The sequence below is a fragment of the Fusarium proliferatum genome, assembly GCF_900067095.1.
Source record: "Fusarium proliferatum ET1 genome assembly, contig: FPRO_scaffold001, whole genome shotgun sequence".
NCBI lineage: Eukaryota > Fungi > Ascomycota > Sordariomycetes > Hypocreales > Nectriaceae > Fusarium > Fusarium proliferatum.
The window spans coordinates 2,672,996-2,688,172 of NW_022194790.1; the positions used below are offsets into that span (position 1 = coordinate 2,672,996).

The 15,177-nt window shown below is 49.7% G+C and overlaps 4 protein-coding genes across 4 annotated transcripts, besides 2 other annotated features; 2 read left to right on the forward strand and 2 right to left on the reverse strand.

The window, feature by feature from the left end:
- Positions 1–97: 97 nt before the first annotated feature.
- FPRO_01213 (uncharacterized protein) lies at positions 98–2,292 on the forward strand (the record flags this gene model as incomplete). The annotated part of the gene is made up of 9 exons (XM_031233972.1): positions 98–156; positions 250–823; positions 874–918; positions 971–1,037; positions 1,086–1,335; positions 1,389–1,491; positions 1,535–1,638; positions 1,686–1,908; positions 1,960–2,292. The coding sequence occupies 9 exons, from the start codon at positions 98–100 to the stop codon at positions 2,290–2,292; spliced, it is 1,758 nt and encodes a 585-aa protein (XP_031075260.1).
- A 374-nt stretch (positions 2,293–2,666) lies between these two features.
- On the reverse strand, positions 2,667–4,189 carry FPRO_01212 (uncharacterized protein; the record flags this gene model as incomplete). The annotated part of the gene is made up of 2 exons (XM_031233983.1): positions 2,667–3,174; positions 3,225–4,189. 2 exons carry the CDS (start codon positions 4,187–4,189, stop codon positions 2,667–2,669), a joined length of 1,473 nt encoding a protein of 490 aa, XP_031075261.1.
- Positions 4,190–8,141: 3,952 nt separating this feature from the next.
- Positions 8,142–8,167: a sequence feature (Short protein (FPRO_01211, CZR34644.1) was converted to a misc_feature.).
- A 133-nt stretch (positions 8,168–8,300) lies between these two features.
- Positions 8,301–8,358: a sequence feature (Short protein (FPRO_01211, CZR34644.1) was converted to a misc_feature.).
- Positions 8,359–9,369: 1,011 nt separating this feature from the next.
- On the forward strand, positions 9,370–10,216 carry FPRO_01210 (uncharacterized protein; the record flags this gene model as incomplete). Its single annotated transcript, XM_031233994.1, has 2 exons — positions 9,370–9,601; positions 9,660–10,216. The coding sequence occupies 2 exons, from the start codon at positions 9,370–9,372 to the stop codon at positions 10,214–10,216; spliced, it is 789 nt and encodes a 262-aa protein (XP_031075262.1).
- Positions 10,217–12,000: 1,784 nt separating this feature from the next.
- FPRO_01209 (putative nitrate transport protein crnA) lies at positions 12,001–13,677 on the reverse strand (the record flags this gene model as incomplete). The annotated part of the gene is made up of 3 exons (XM_031234005.1): positions 12,001–13,021; positions 13,103–13,471; positions 13,526–13,677. The coding sequence occupies 3 exons, from the start codon at positions 13,675–13,677 to the stop codon at positions 12,001–12,003; spliced, it is 1,542 nt and encodes a 513-aa protein (XP_031075263.1).
- Between the last annotated feature and the right edge of the window lie 1,500 nt (positions 13,678–15,177).

Here is a 15,177-nt window from a genome sequence, read left to right on the forward strand (position 1 = left end):
TCTCCTGGGCATACCATATCAGGGCAATCTCTCATCTAAACATCAGCATCGACAGCGCACCCCTCAAGGAGCCTTCTTGATACTGAGAGGAGTCAATATGACAGCTCGTCAGCCCGTGGATGATTTCATAATCATCGGCATCGACTTTGGAACAACGTGGGTTCCTCCTACTCTCCTATCCCAAGTGTTCCATCCTAGGGCTGAGCTGGGCTCAAGCAACTGGTATCGCTAACGGAAATAACTCTCTAGATATTCGGGAGTTGCTTGGGCATATTCTCGAGAGCCGGAAGAAATTGAGCTTGTGACAAGCTGGGATGCTGAGCTTAACCACTGTTCAGATGTTGAGAAAGCCCCAACTCAGTTGCTCTACGATAACAACAAAGGCACATCCTGGGGATACTCTATTCCTGCCGACAAGGATGCCCTCAAATGGTTCAAGCTTCTGTTGCTCGATAGTGGCGATGTTCCCACCGATGTTGCAGTATCTTGCCAGCTGCGACATGCCCGGAAACTTCTGGATAAGAAGAAGAGGGACCCAGTCGAGGTCATCGCATGCTATTTGCGAAAGATCTGGAACCATGCGATTGACTCCATTCGCCGCAGTGTCGGGACCGAACTGTTACAGAAGTCTCAATTTCACGTCGTCATCACCCTGCCCGCAATCTGGCCCCCTTACGCCCAGCAGCGCATGAAGCAGGCTGCCAGCGCTTCAGGTATACTCGATGCTCGATCATGCGGCGACACCAAGCTTCGTTTCATTTCAGAACCGGAAGCGGCAGCCCTCGCTACCATCAAGGATCTCTCCAAGAGGTCAACAATGAAGGCAAGGTGTACAAGGAAGATGTGTTTGAGAACTTGAGCTGACTTCACCAGGTTGGGGATACTATGGTCATTTGCGATGCTGGAGGCGGCACTGTAGTAAGTTCGACTTGAGTCGTCCTATGCTGTCCATTATCTAAATATACTTCAGGATCTCATCAGCTATCAAATCGAATCAATCTCTCCATTTGTGGTCAAGGAATATGTCAAGGGCGACGGTAAGCTTCATTTCAAGATTGAGCACATGCATCGACTAAACTATTAAGGCGGCCTCTGCGGTGGTGTTTTTCTTGACGAAAGATTCCTCTTGCTTATCAAACGAAAGCTCGCCCCTAGATCCTGGGAGAGCGTCACCTCTGCAGAGGAGAAAAAGTTTCTGAACGAGTGTTGGGAACATGGAATCAAGCCTCAATTCTCGAACCAGAACAGAACTTGGCTTGTGGACCTCCCCGATAGTTGCAGTGTTGCAGGCTCCAGCGGAAAGCTCAAACGACGGAAGACCCTTGAACTTAGCTCGTAAGTTATGAGCACCAAATTCTTCTTTTTAATATTGTCTGATATCCTTCGAGAAGCGATATTCTGTCGGCGTACACTCCTATCGTTCACAAGATCGAGGGCCTTATACGTCGACAAACCCAGGCTGTCGAGTCAAAATTTGGGAAACCAGCAAAGGTAACAACACTCAGGCAGAACTTTCGCATGCTAACACAAGTAGTACATCATTCTCGTCGGTGGCTTCGGTCGTAGCTCCTATCTGTACAGCAAGCTTCAGTCTACCTTTTTTGAGAGCACAGTTCTACAGTCGCGTGGGAACAAGCCGTGAGAAATCCCAAGACTTTTGTGAATGTTCTAACCAGTGAATATAGATGGACAGCTATCTGCCGAGGTGCTGTAGTCCACGGCATTACAAACTACGGCCTGTCAGCAACCCTAGGTGCAACAGTAGGCGCACGAGTAGCTCGAAACAGCTATGGAGTAACGTTCGATGCCGAATTTGATCCTCAGAAACACCGAAAATGTGACAAATTCTGGTCAGAAGACAGTCAGGCGTGGTATGCTACGGACCAGATGGAATGGTTTCTGCGGGAGGTAGGTAACCTGCCGTTTCTTAGAAAAATGACATTCTGACTTCAATAACAGGGGGACAATCTGTTAACAAAGAAGCCGGTTCGACAAAGCTACACTCGACTGTTCTCTGAGCCCACCGGGATTATCTCTGAGACCATCTACGGCTGTTCAATGTCACCAGCCCCCAAGACCTTGGGGCCAGCCGTGGAGAAACTATGCGAGATCCGCTGGACACGCGGCATCAGCCTCGAGTCTCTTCCAACCTACACCAACCCGCTGGGCAAGGTCTATCACGAACTTAACTTTGAGATCGAGATGACCTGCGAGGGTGGGATTGTAGACTTTACCGTCTATTATGAGGGCAAGCGCGTCGGTGCCCACAACGTCGATGTCCAGTTTCGTTAAAGCCTGATTTCCGACGAAGAGGATATAAGATGAAATCTGGGATAACCAGACGTTTACGAAACCTGGGCGGAATCTCTTTGGTTGTCACTTACTGTAGGTATACCAGATCTTGCTTGCTATTTGCTCCGGGTCAAGGTGGATTCTATTCCGATAAAATTGATCTTGTCATGTCGCTGGAAGTTCCAGATCCTTCGACATGCATTGAAAAGCTTTGGAGTGCTCAACTAATCCAGCTAAACGTTGAGCTACTTCCAAGATGCCGCTATAGAATGATCTCGAGGAGAATCCTTGGATGTGAAGGTGTTAAGCTCATACGTTTATATGAGAATCTTTTTTCCCCATCTAAATCATGCATTTATATGGTGTGGTATCAATTATTCCCCTTCCATGATCACGTCTTCTTGCGCCAGTGATCCCTCCGCTTGTGGCTCCTTACCCTTTTCCCCAGTATCACCGTTCACCTTATTGTTATCTCTCGTGTGTCGATAAACCTTGACTGTGTTATCCTGCCCTCCAGTCACCATCGTCTCTCCATGGACATCCACCCAGAAACACACGCCCTTGTGACCCTCCACTCTTTGTAAGACCGTCTTTGATCCTACGTCCCACATGACGATGCTGCCATCCTCGCTAGCAGATGCGATGAAAGGAGCCCCGTCCAGAACTCCGAAACAGCCACCCACAGCGAACTTCTCGTTGCGGTGGCCTTGATATGTCTTTTTGACGGTACCGGAAACATAATCCCACAGGCGAATGCAGTTGTCGAGGTTGAAAGCCAGGACGAAGCGCCCGTTAGGGGAGAAGCAAACGTTGGCGACAGCCGGATTATCTTCATGAACAAGTGTGCGTAAGCACTGACCTGTTGATGTATCCCAAATACGACTATATACTTGTTAGCAAAATGGACCAGCTGAAGATCCGAGAGTCCATACATCAAACCATCTGTCGAGCAACTGACGACCAGCGTGCCATCTCGAGAAAAGTCAACCCCACTGACGGGATCACTATGCGCAGGTAAACTTCGCATCAGCCTGCCCGCTCGTACGTCCCACAGAAACACAGCTTCGTCGTATGAACCACTTGCAAGGATGTTGCCCTTTGGCGAGAATGCCAAACAGTGAATATAGTTGTGATGGCCTTTCAACGGCCCCATTTCTTGCCCGGCTACCGATTTTCGAGTTGTAGTTTTTGGCCGGCCTGTAACGCGATCCCATAAACGAATGGCTTTGTCGTCTGAACCACTTGCGATGGTGTTGCTATCCGGTGTCCAAGCAATACAGCTCACGCCTGCCATATGCCCAACTAGTGTATCCATGTGTTCGCCTGTTGTGGCGTCCCATATCTTGACAGTAGCATCTGCCGATGCAGATGCGATGAATTTTCCATTAGGTGATATTCGGACCTGAGAGACGGCCTTGGTGTGACCATGAAGAGCAAGGCGGGCACGATAGTTAGGCTTGAGAGGTTCTGGAGGAGGAGTTGGTTCAGCTCCCCGCACGGAGAGGGAGTCTGTTCGGGAGCGACGAAAGGATAGTTGCGAGCGTGAGCGTGAGCATGAAGAGCGGGGTGAATGTGATCGTGTTGTTACTCGGGATCGCGAGCGCGAGTGTCTACGGGAGTCTATACTAGAGAGGGACCGTGACCTCGACCGTGATCTCGATCGCGATGTACGACGACTTTCGTAGTATTTGTGTCCAGCACCATCTTCGCCAGGACTTGGGCTGATAGTCCTGCTATTGCGGCGATTGTCTCGTATCGATAGTTGGCGTGACTGTCTAGGCGATCGGTCGTTGTCTTCGGCGTCGCGTTGCAGCGCGTAAGGAGGAGAAGAGTCGCCGCTCGTTTTGCGACGCTTATTCCGGGGCGAATCACTGGGGCGATCGTCTTCAGAGGCCATTGCAACGTGAAAATGCGGCTGATTCTTAATGATGCCAGGTCAAGGGTGGAAGGTAGTCGTGACAAGGCTGACGAGTTTGGCGCTCGAGTGAGATGGAATGTCTGGAGGTGGGGCACGAGGCTGAGAGACGTCACCCAATGAATGCACAAACAAATGTGACAAAGAACGAAACAAAGAACACAAGATTAATGCAACTAAAAATAGGGACTAATCTTACTCGAGTCGGCGCATAAAATGAGTATTGATCAAACTTTGAAGGTAGCATTGCATGAAATTGCACTTCCTAAAATTATACCGTCAGTGATTCAAGGAGTGCAATTAACTGACAAGCTGTTATTGGTCAGCTCGAAAAGCCACTCCTGAAGATCCGGAAACTACCATTAGCTTGGAGAAATGGGGGGGAAGGGAATCATTTGGTTTGTGGAGTGAAGCAATCAACTTCCAACTTGGGCAGCTCTGAGATTCTCATCTCCGGGGAACCCAATCACAGAGAGGCATGTTTTCGGCAGTTGATGTCATTGAGGCAATCGATGCCCTCCACTGATTCAAGACTCAAGTTTAGGGGTAAAGTTTAGCAGTTGGGGCGCTGACAGTGGATGCTTCAGGATGCCCCTGGCCTCAGGGAGTAACAAACTTCAAGACTGTGGAGGAGATTGTCAAAATAAACTAATCAGAAAGAGTCAAGAGACCCTTAAATTTGAACTAATTTACCTAGCCTTTGCCTGATATTTTTTTCATCCAGAATTAAGATCTCCAGGTTCATCGGCTTCCCTAGCATCCATGTCAGGTAGACCCAGATTGTCCGATAAAACCTTGGCGATAGTAAGAGATGATAACCTCGTTGGCACGGTTAGAAAGAAGCTTTCCATCGTCGTCTCTAAGACCCGGGCAAGAGGGCGTCCGGTAGTTCAGCCACGGCGTCCAATCTGCGACATTCCGGTGTATTGTGTATTTTCCATTGAGCCGTGCTGAATTGAGTGCTGAACCCCTTTATTACCATGGATGGAGCGCAGTGTCTAGACCGGTTCAGATGCAGCTGCCGGCGACTGTATAGGCAATAAGAGTGCTAGGATGTAAATTTTTGCATGCTATTGGAGGCGGTCAAGAGTCTCGATGTTGGGATGCATTGGTCAGATCTTGGTTTATGTGAAAGGGGGATATTGAATCTGCAGCCACTACTTTCGGTTCAAGCTTCAATTCAGGCTATTGATCGCGTGCCGCGCCGTTTACCATGAGAAAGATTACCCGTGGCGTCTCTGAAGTGTCCCCTTTTGTTTGTTTTGACTCAATCTTGGAAATAGTAGGATCTGGTCTTACAATAGTGGGCTACTCTGCCTCCGGCATGAATTACATTCGAACTGATTCAGGACTAATGTATTGTCGCGGCTGAGACTAGCGATTGGGGGACCATCGTGGCCCTTTTGCTTATTCCCAGCGCTGTCTCTGTTGAAGTCATCCCTTGTGTGTCAGCTTCGTAACCTGAGTGCAAATCCATGCCAAGCAGCCAAGTTATCAGACATTCCGCGACCGACATGGCCGTGAGACAGTTACTCATAGACTTGCCAACATTCCGGTGGCATAGGTTGACCATTCTGCGTATTTCAAGCTTTTAATTCTCACGTCAAGGCTTCTTCAATATCGAAAACATCGATCTGATCGTACAGAGGCGCTTTGGGCATCTCGATCTAAGCAATCTTAGGTCTTGGCCACCAGTCGGGACAATTTCTGGAAACGTGCCAGTAAAGTTACCCAAACTCCTGGTGCAATTTAGCAAGAATAGTGCAATGTGGCGTAAGTAAACCTCCGTTAGCCAAGATACTTTAGGGAGCTGCTATTAAGCGTTAAGCATATGTACCGTCTGTAGTGACATGGAGTGGAGGTGACGCTAATAAGGTGAGGTAACCTAAGGTATTGATGTCGCCAGCACAACTCCTCAGCTGTGGCTGTCTGGAGTCAAAGCCTTTCTGCCAACCGTTTGACCAAGTGCGGTTCTGGCGTCTGCATTTGATTCGCTGAAAATTGCTTGATTTAATTGCATTTAGTTGACATTGTGTGTTGAGATGTTGATAGGTCTAAGAAATCGGGGGTGTATCTTTGACTCTCTGATTTGTTCTTCAACCTAGCCAACTGTTGTAACTTACCTAGACCTGTAGCTCGCAAGGCTTCCATAATGTAATCTTCAGCACACACCTCTTAGAGCACGTCATTCTCGTGCCTGCTGAATTGGGACTCACCGTCCATTTTCGAGGCAAAGCTTCCAGGAGTATCGCAGATTAGATGCGGCGTAGCTATCGGTTCTATTGGTGGATGGAGTCAACACCAACAGTCAAAGTGTTCTGGCGTCAGCGCATTATCGAAGCGGAGTGGGCGAAGGTCCTTGCACAAGGGGCCAGCAGATGAGTTGACCCATATTCTTCATGGGGGGCTAGAAAAGCTTTGGCCATGAGGGGATTATTGAGCTTGAAGCGGCTGGAGTGACTGAAATCACTGGATGAGAAAGCTGCGTCTGAGTTGTGACTCGGCTGTGGAACTCTCACCGAAGCGCTCGCATAGATGAATTAATCATTCTGTCTTTAGGGCATGTTTGTTTGTCATGCAGAGACCTGTTGGTAGTTGCTGACTTGGTCGTGTGCTCGAGCCGAGCAGTTAAATTACTCCGTGGACCGTCGCCAACAGCAATGCCGGCAGATCGGAAATGGTGCCATAATGCCCCGTGATCGTTTCAACGGTTCAATTTCCTTTGACTTCAACGTCACAAACGATCGTCAAGCAGCACATACCACGTAGTATCGTGGGTTTGGGTTTACTATCAACAGGCTCTTGTTAGTCACTGGAGCCGTTGTGCGCCGAACTCGCCTATTTGATACCTATCAAGAGGAGGTCCATGCCAAGCCAGCACAGAAATAAGCAGCCCTACAAGAGCCACAGCGGCTACACAGGGCCTGTACAAGATTGTTTCTTCAGCAAGCCCAATCGATTGAAAGAAAGGCCATAGAAACTATCTGGTGTGGCAGACTACTCAAATCTTACTGCGAGCCTATGGCAGTATGGCAAATTGTTCGCTGATCAACACTTCTTAGCTGCATTGAGATATCAACCAGCATCAAGCTTGATGAATACTAGAGTAGAGTTTGACATAGGAGCTTATACGGAACTCTAACCCATCCGCTGAACCTTTTCGGGCACTCCCCCATTCGGTAAGTTGTCCAGTATAGCAGGCTGTGGAAACAGAGCCGTTGCCAACCCGGCTCAGAGTTTAGCTGGGGCGTTTCATCTGCAACTCTATACCGGGGCCAAGAGATTCCATAGAATTTCTGGCAACAGTATTACATATCATCCGCAGACAGAACGCCTGTTTCGGATAGAATCTTGTCCCTGCCCTGTCGGGTTCAATTGTCTGCCCTACCAGTATTTTGCTTCCGACGTTGCAAGACGGTTTTGACGCTGACCTAAACTGTCGCACAAGAAAAACCAGGGAAAAAGCACAGATGCTGTCCCAACCCTGCCAAGAGCTGGAATGCAGGGCGGCAAGACAAGAAAGACAGCAAGCGAATGCACTGAAAAGAGTCTCGATTGCCACGCCTGTAAGCGACGATAACTAGAGACAAGAATAGCCATATCATCTCGGGGCACGGCGATCAGGCCCGGAAACCGGCTTAGCACCCCTGAGACCCTGGAGTTGGAAATCCTAGGTAATCTTGTTAGAAAGAGGTCTCGATGAGCATTGAGTGAGCATGGGTCATGAGTCGGCAAGAAAAAGATCAGTCAGTGTCCGTCAGCGACCGGAAAGGAGTTGGAAGAGAACCAACAGGCGGCCCAATTCAATGCCAAGCAGGGGTCTCCGAATCGCCGACATGTGCGCCCCAGCCTGTAGCCAATCGACAGAACCTCACCCACTCGAGTTTAATTACATCCCATCTTTTCGGACGAATGATGACAAGGGGATGTTAGCCTACAGGAGCAGGTGCGCGGGTGCATCTGCTGCAGTACGGAGTACAAGCACAGCAAATATTACATACAGCAATGCTGATCCCAGGTACTATCTCGGTCTCATGATCCGATCTGTTCACACAGTCCACAGCAAGGCCCTCTAAAGATAGGGTCTGCATACCTGCTAGCCATTGAGACGGGAAGACGGAACACACAAGACATGGCATGGCCAGAGACATGTTAGCAGAGATTGCTCCAGATCCAGATTCGCAATCGGTCACCAGGGGAAATAAACCACGGACATTCTGTGACGGGTGTCCATGGGACAACTCAATGGCGTATCATTATGGCAATCCATTGGAGGATTCCCCTGACTAATTCTTGTGGTAGATGAACTGCTAACCGTGGTCGGTCTGGACTGGACTATCGAGAGACCTGTGGGAGAAGGATCATCGACATTCGCTTCCAAAGGATTTCAGTGCAGTTTCTGTGACTGGTGTGCAGTAAGAGAGGCTGCTCAAGGGTGCATTGACAAACACTGCCAATTAGCGAGCCGCATTGTCTGTGAGTCTTAAGATTCAATGCCCTGTCGCGCCGACTTTAGAGCCTACCCCTGGACTAGTTCCGCTAGCCGTTGAACACGCGCCTTCACCGACGTACAGTGTTTTGTGGGGAGGCCCCCAAATATTGGCTGTGCTGTGTTGTGCTGTGGTTGCCTTCTGTGCCCTGAAATTGTCGACGTCGTCGTGCTAAGCTAGGTGCGCTATAAGCGCCAACGCAGGAACAGCCAGGTGCAGCTAAGTCCTGTAAGGCACGGGCTGGGCTGGGAGGTGTGGTGGATATCTCAGGCACACAAAGGCCATCCCAGTGGAGAGGCCAGCATGGTACCTGCACTAGCGCCCCCTCGGCGCTCAATGGTCCCGCAGGGGTTAGCCCAACCTGGGAACTCTGGAAGATGTCTTAGGGGTACGTACCGTGAATGCCCACCCCTGTCGTGGTTTGGTAGCACACCCAGTCCCCCTCTGGCATTTATCACAAAACCCCAGCTTGATCCTCTGCTTCTTCTTGTTTTTCTCTCTCTCTTCACCACCACCTTCATACCAGTCACTCTTTTCGGCTTTCAGCCTACCACACTCTTTTTTATACTTAATAATTTTAGGTTGCTTTACAGCTTCTTATTATCCAACCCCGTCTCTCTTTTCCTTCGATACAATTACTATATACCGTAATTCCTAAATCCAGCCTTCAAGATGCAGTTCACCATCTCCGCCGCTGCCCTCATGGCCTTCGCCGCCAAGGCCCTCGCCCAGGTCGCCGACTTCGACCCCGTTCTCACTCCCACCAACTGGGAGGAGGTCTCCGCTGGTACCACCCTCGACATCACCTGGCAGGCCAAGCCCAAGTACTCCGGCGAGAAGATCTCCATCTCTCTGATCGGTGGTGCTACCCAGAACACCCAGGTCCCCATCAAGACCATTGCCAGTGAGTAGAAGCGGGAGACAGCCAGATACTCGATCAGTTTCACTAACCAACCCTTCAGCTGGTATTGACAACGACGCTGCTTCCTACAGCTGGGCCATTGACTCCACCCTCGGAACCGAGAACGTCTACGGTCTCGTCCTCAAGCTCGAGAGCAACCCCGAGGTTTTCCAGTACTCTTTCCCCTTCAAGATTGAGGGTGGCAAGAAGTCCGAGGAGAAGCCCTCTCAGACCAAGAACGACTACGAGGTCCCCTCCTCCGTCGCCCCTAAGCCTACCAAGCCCGCTTACCCCGTCCCTGAGACCACCGTCGTTGCTGTTTCCGAGACCGTCACCGTCCCTTGCAACAACACTGCTGGTTCTCCCACCACCTTTGTCCCCGTTGTCAAGACTCACTACCCTGCTCCTCCTGCCCCCCCTGCCCACAACGGCACTGCTCCCAACCCTCCCGTCTACACCCACCCTGCCCAGCCTCCTGTTGTTCCTACTCAGCCCGCTGGTCAGCCTCCCGTCTACGGCCAGCCCACCCCTACTCCCGTCCCCGTCTCTGGTGCTGCCCGCTTCGGCGCTCCCATTGCCGTTGTTGCTGGTCTCGTCATGGCCGCTTTCGCTCTGTAAGCGAGGCCGCGCACCAATTTAATCTTTGGTTCCTGCGTGGCGTCATGACTTCATGACTGCATTTTAGAGGGTTTCTCGTTTCTTCAGGTATGGAGCAGTCTGGGTATATCAGGCCTTTGCGCACATACGTTGCTTCTTTTGTTGGTATCTACGAGTTGGAAGGTTTTCTGGATTGTTAATGTATTGAGGAAAAACTATAAAACCCCACTTGGGTTATTTGTCTCGATCAAGTTCCCCTGATGTAGCTGCCATGTGTTCCTCCGCCGCTACGTCTAATAGACATATGACCCAGCTTTTGTTTTCCTAAGAGATTCCTGTCGACTAGTGTTAGTGCTACAATACCCATTTCTTTTAACACTGAACTATACTTGAAGTTACGTTAAACTGTGATGAGTGATGTAGTTGCTACCTAGTTTGCTCGTATTGAAATGAAGATTTTCGTAGGATGAAACTACCGGGATGAAACCTTAGCTGCATATACACTTAGGGCGGTACTGGCTAATCTAACCTATATTGCAGATCAGGTTCTTTGTACTCCGTATAGAGAGACGAAACAAATCATCTGTCTATTCTTCTCTGTTTTGGACTTGCTTGTCTGCATGTCCCTGTCTTGCCAGGTTCCCTTCTCATCGCGTACATAAGAAAGTTGAGACGAGTTGGCCCATTAGTTCCCTGACGTCGTCTCGTCTCAATTATATGTTATCTACACGCCCACCTATTAATGAGGCCCTACAACTGACAGGAATGTTTAGGCATTGCAAAGCCGTCATGTCCGTTTCAACCGTCACCGGGAGTGGCGGCCTTGGCATGAGCTTGAAGCCTCATGCCACCGACCTCGGACTGGAATGCAGATGCTGTGAGACGGTAACTGAAGATAGACTCATGGTGTTTATTTTGTTGTTAAGCCTCCCTGTTGATCAAATGCTTGGGATGGTACCCTTGCTGAGAATTGGTGCAAGGGGTACAGGCTTGTCGTCATATACCTAAAGCTGAGTCGACATAAAATGCCACTTGATGGTATTTCCCATTTCCAAGCACGACAAGACAATTCCATCGTATGAGAATCATGACAATGGAGACCTATTTATAAGAAACACCTGCCAAGTCTCGTTGTCATGTTGATCCAGTAACAGCGACATGTAAAAACTCGGCGTGTAGTTGATTGCGTACGGAGGTCTCATATTCGTGTCCCGTCTCACAACTTCTCAACGGAGAGACATAAAAAAGCCCGTTTTCCGCCCTGTGCAACTGTAGCGCGCCTCTTGTCTCTCTGTCAAACGGGCGCGGCGTTTATGGCTTCTGATCGACAGGACCATCGAATGTTTCATTGCGCACGTCATTTGGTCTTGGTTAAAGAGGATGTCAATTGATCGCCGGCTGTCAAATAAGGATCACCGGTCATATAAATACCATCACAGTGATCATGATGAATGACGCTGTACAGCTTAATGAGAATAATGGGAGGTTGGGCCCATTGAATATGTGCCACTTCGCTCTAAACATGATAAGAATCACGTCGAAAACACACGACTTCAAAGAAACTTGTTCATTTATAAACCAATAATATTCATGAAATAAATCTCGCATCTAGCCTGATGCGGCGGGATATCCTAGCTGTTCCATATCAATTCCTTCTATCCCAACGATAGTTTAACCATTCCCAGATCGTGACCAATTCCAGTGCGCGCCGGCTCGCCGTTTAAACCAGTTAACAAGCTCATAAAACACTCGTCTATCCCATTCACTTTTTTTTTCTCCACTTTTCCAATGCTGCAACTCTGCACTTAGTGGCCGCCAATCTGGCCCTTGGGCAGAGGAGGGATCCAGCAAACCGCCAAGTTTAAGGCAATGGTAATGATGCCAATGACCCAGAGACCCATGGCGTAGTCATTACCGCCGTGCATGAAGCGGAAGACAACAGCAAACATGACACCACCAATGTTACCACCACCACCGGTCAGGCCTGAGAGGATACCGTTGGCAGAGGGGTGAACGTGAGGTACGAGAGCAAAGTTAGCACCGTTACCAGCCTCGATGAAGATGGCCATGACCACGATGAGGCCAACCAAGGTACCAATATCACCACCATTGGCTTCAGAAGGGTTGACCTTTCCAATGACAATAAGAAGAGCTCCAGTCAGCACACCGCAAGCGACGATCCAGGCCTTCTTGAGCCAGAGGTTGCGTCCGCACTTGTTGTAGATGATGTCGGCAATGACTCCACCAAGAGGTCGGTTGACGAAGTTGAGGAAACCAAAGATAGCGGCGTAGTTGCTGGCCTTGGTCTGGTCGAGGTGGGGGAAGTTCTTCTTGAAGTAGGAGCTCAGGATAGCGTTGATAGCAAGCTCGCCACCGAAGGAGCATGCATAGGTCGCCACGTGGAAGATGGTCTGGGGAGAGTAGCAGACATGGAGGGCTTCATGAAGAGTTGGCTTGACAATGACCTCGCCTCGAGCGAACTCAATGGCCTCGTTGCGCGAGATAGGGTGCTCGTGGTCGCCAACCTTGACATCCCTCTCCTCACCGGGGCTCTTCTCCTCATCTGAACCGCAGCGGTCAGGTGTACCGATGGGGGTCACGTCACCAGAGCTAGACATTCCATGAGCCTCCATGTTCCTTTTGACGAGCATAGCCTGGTCCTCCCACGATCCGATAGGGCTGTCGGGGCAAAGGAACAGCATTCCAAGACCGCAGACGACCAGGCAGATCAAGGGGACAATGAAGGTAACCCTCCATGCCTTGGAAGGGGACATGCCCTGATGAGCTACTAGTGAGTCGAAGACGGCAGGCATGATAAAGTAAGTGCTATTCAGATAGTTAGACTCTTTCCTTGGCAATTCTTACATGTCAAAAGGCTTGAAGTGCCATGAGAGGACGTTCACTTACATTCCACCACCTGCATTACCCCAGCCACCAGCAAGGGCATTGGCAGTGCCGACAACATTCTTGTCGAAGAAACCAGTGCACCAGACCTGGCAAGGCACAAAGGTTGCACCGAGGATGCCAATGAAGAATCGAGAGATATACAAGCCAGTGGCGCTGTTGACAAGCGGTGCGAGGCCAATGGGAAAGCAGCCGAGAAGGATCAAGTAGGCAAATACACGTCGAGGTCCATACAGATCGCAAAGAGGGCCGGTCAAGAATCGAAGGAAGAAAGTAGCAGATAGAGATACGATGTTGGAGTTTGCGATTTGAGCCGGTGTAAGATGAAGATCTTGTTTGATAGTGACAGTCAACAGGGGTGGAAAGGTGTACCTGAAATCTCAGTCAGATTATCAAATCGCCAACATTTGGATTTTTGAGACTCACCATGCCCAGAAAGCAAGCATAAAACCGAGCCATGAGAAAGAGAATACTCGACCATACATGTCGATAGGGTTGAGCATAGGCACACTTCGTGCTTTTCGGCTGATGGGGTTGACCTCAGGGGCCTTCCACAGGTGGGTGATTTGAAAACCCATCTTGAGCAAGCTAATCGATGAGATTGGGAAATGTCAAGACAACTAATTTGACTCTCTTGGGAACGGACGAAAGAATTTGTGAGAGCTAAGAGGCTTCCCTTTGTCTCTGAGTTGCTTGTCGATGCTGAGCTTGGTGAATATCTTTTTTGGAAATGGACAATGCTTAGAAGATATATAGAAAGAGAATATCGTATACTCCACGACCCCAGATTGACAAGAATATCGAAAACTGTATCTCCGGATTTCCTAGGTCTTTTTTTGTGGGAATTCGAGTCGATAAGAGGTCTATCTGGCTTTGCTGTCTCAATGAGACTGTGGTGAGCGAACAAGCCAGTGATAATCCGGAGGCCCGGAGATGCTCAAACCAGATTTCTGTAAACGATTCCTCGTTAATCCGATAAGAACTGGGCTGATGACGGGGGCTAAAAGCGGCCCGTGGAAATGCAGTGTTACAGAGTCTCAGTGGCCGATAAGTTGATAACGTGGTAGCCTCCCAACGGTAACGATCGTTTTTGGCGGAACACTTGCTCTGCAATTATATATATTCAGAGGTTTTAATGTGAAGTACCCGACAAATATTTTGGTGTTTTAGAGAAACAAACCATAAGCCCCTGACAGCTCCTGGAAGATAACCTTAAGTGTCGAGGCGTTGGTAATCAGTCAAGCGAGCGAGAAATGGCAGCCAATTTTCGGAGCTGAATTAACCGGCAGAGATAACGATTCAGACGAATGGTAGGAACTGATTTGCATGTGCTTTCTGACTTGGGGTTCCATGTCCTGTCTCAAAGAATGCAGGTCGGCAGACAAGACGCGTCCTCGCGTGGGCATGGCATGGCATGGCGAGATAAGGCCTGCTGCTGCAGCATCATCATCAGGCGTCCAGATGGGTGGTCATGTACCGAAGCTACTACGACGTACTAGCCTGGGGAGCTCCTAGCTGCAAGCCAAGCTGCTCACCTACGATAAGCTGGTCGTCCGTGGTCAAATATCCAACATGCCATTGGTCAGGGGTGCCAGTTGTGACGGGCTGCAGCAGGGCGATCAGACAAGAGCCGCGATAAGGGCACAAGGCGAATTCCTGCGATCCCCGAGCCGCTGTAGGGTGGCTTTTGTCCAGGGGCATTGACTAGCACCCAGTCGGTTGAGAGATAAGGCCGTGGTGGTGTTTGGAGCGTTGAAATGTGAATCTCCGCGGAGCAAAAGGGTGGCGGGGTAGTGCCATATATATAGCATGTAGATTGGAGTCTTAGCGATAAAGGGAGAACAGGCTTTGGGACCAACGGAGATAAGAAGATGATTCGAACTCGGAAACGACCTGATTCCTGGGCCAAAGCTTAAAGGATCGTACTAGATACGGCAAGGCGCTAGGGAATTATCCTATCATTTCGCGGGCGTTCTGATGCGGCGGCCACTGGTGTCGTGTCAAGATTTGGGGGGGCTCCGGATCGTCGGTACTCCGTACTGGGCAGTACAACACCAGGGACTGTTCACGAGAAATGA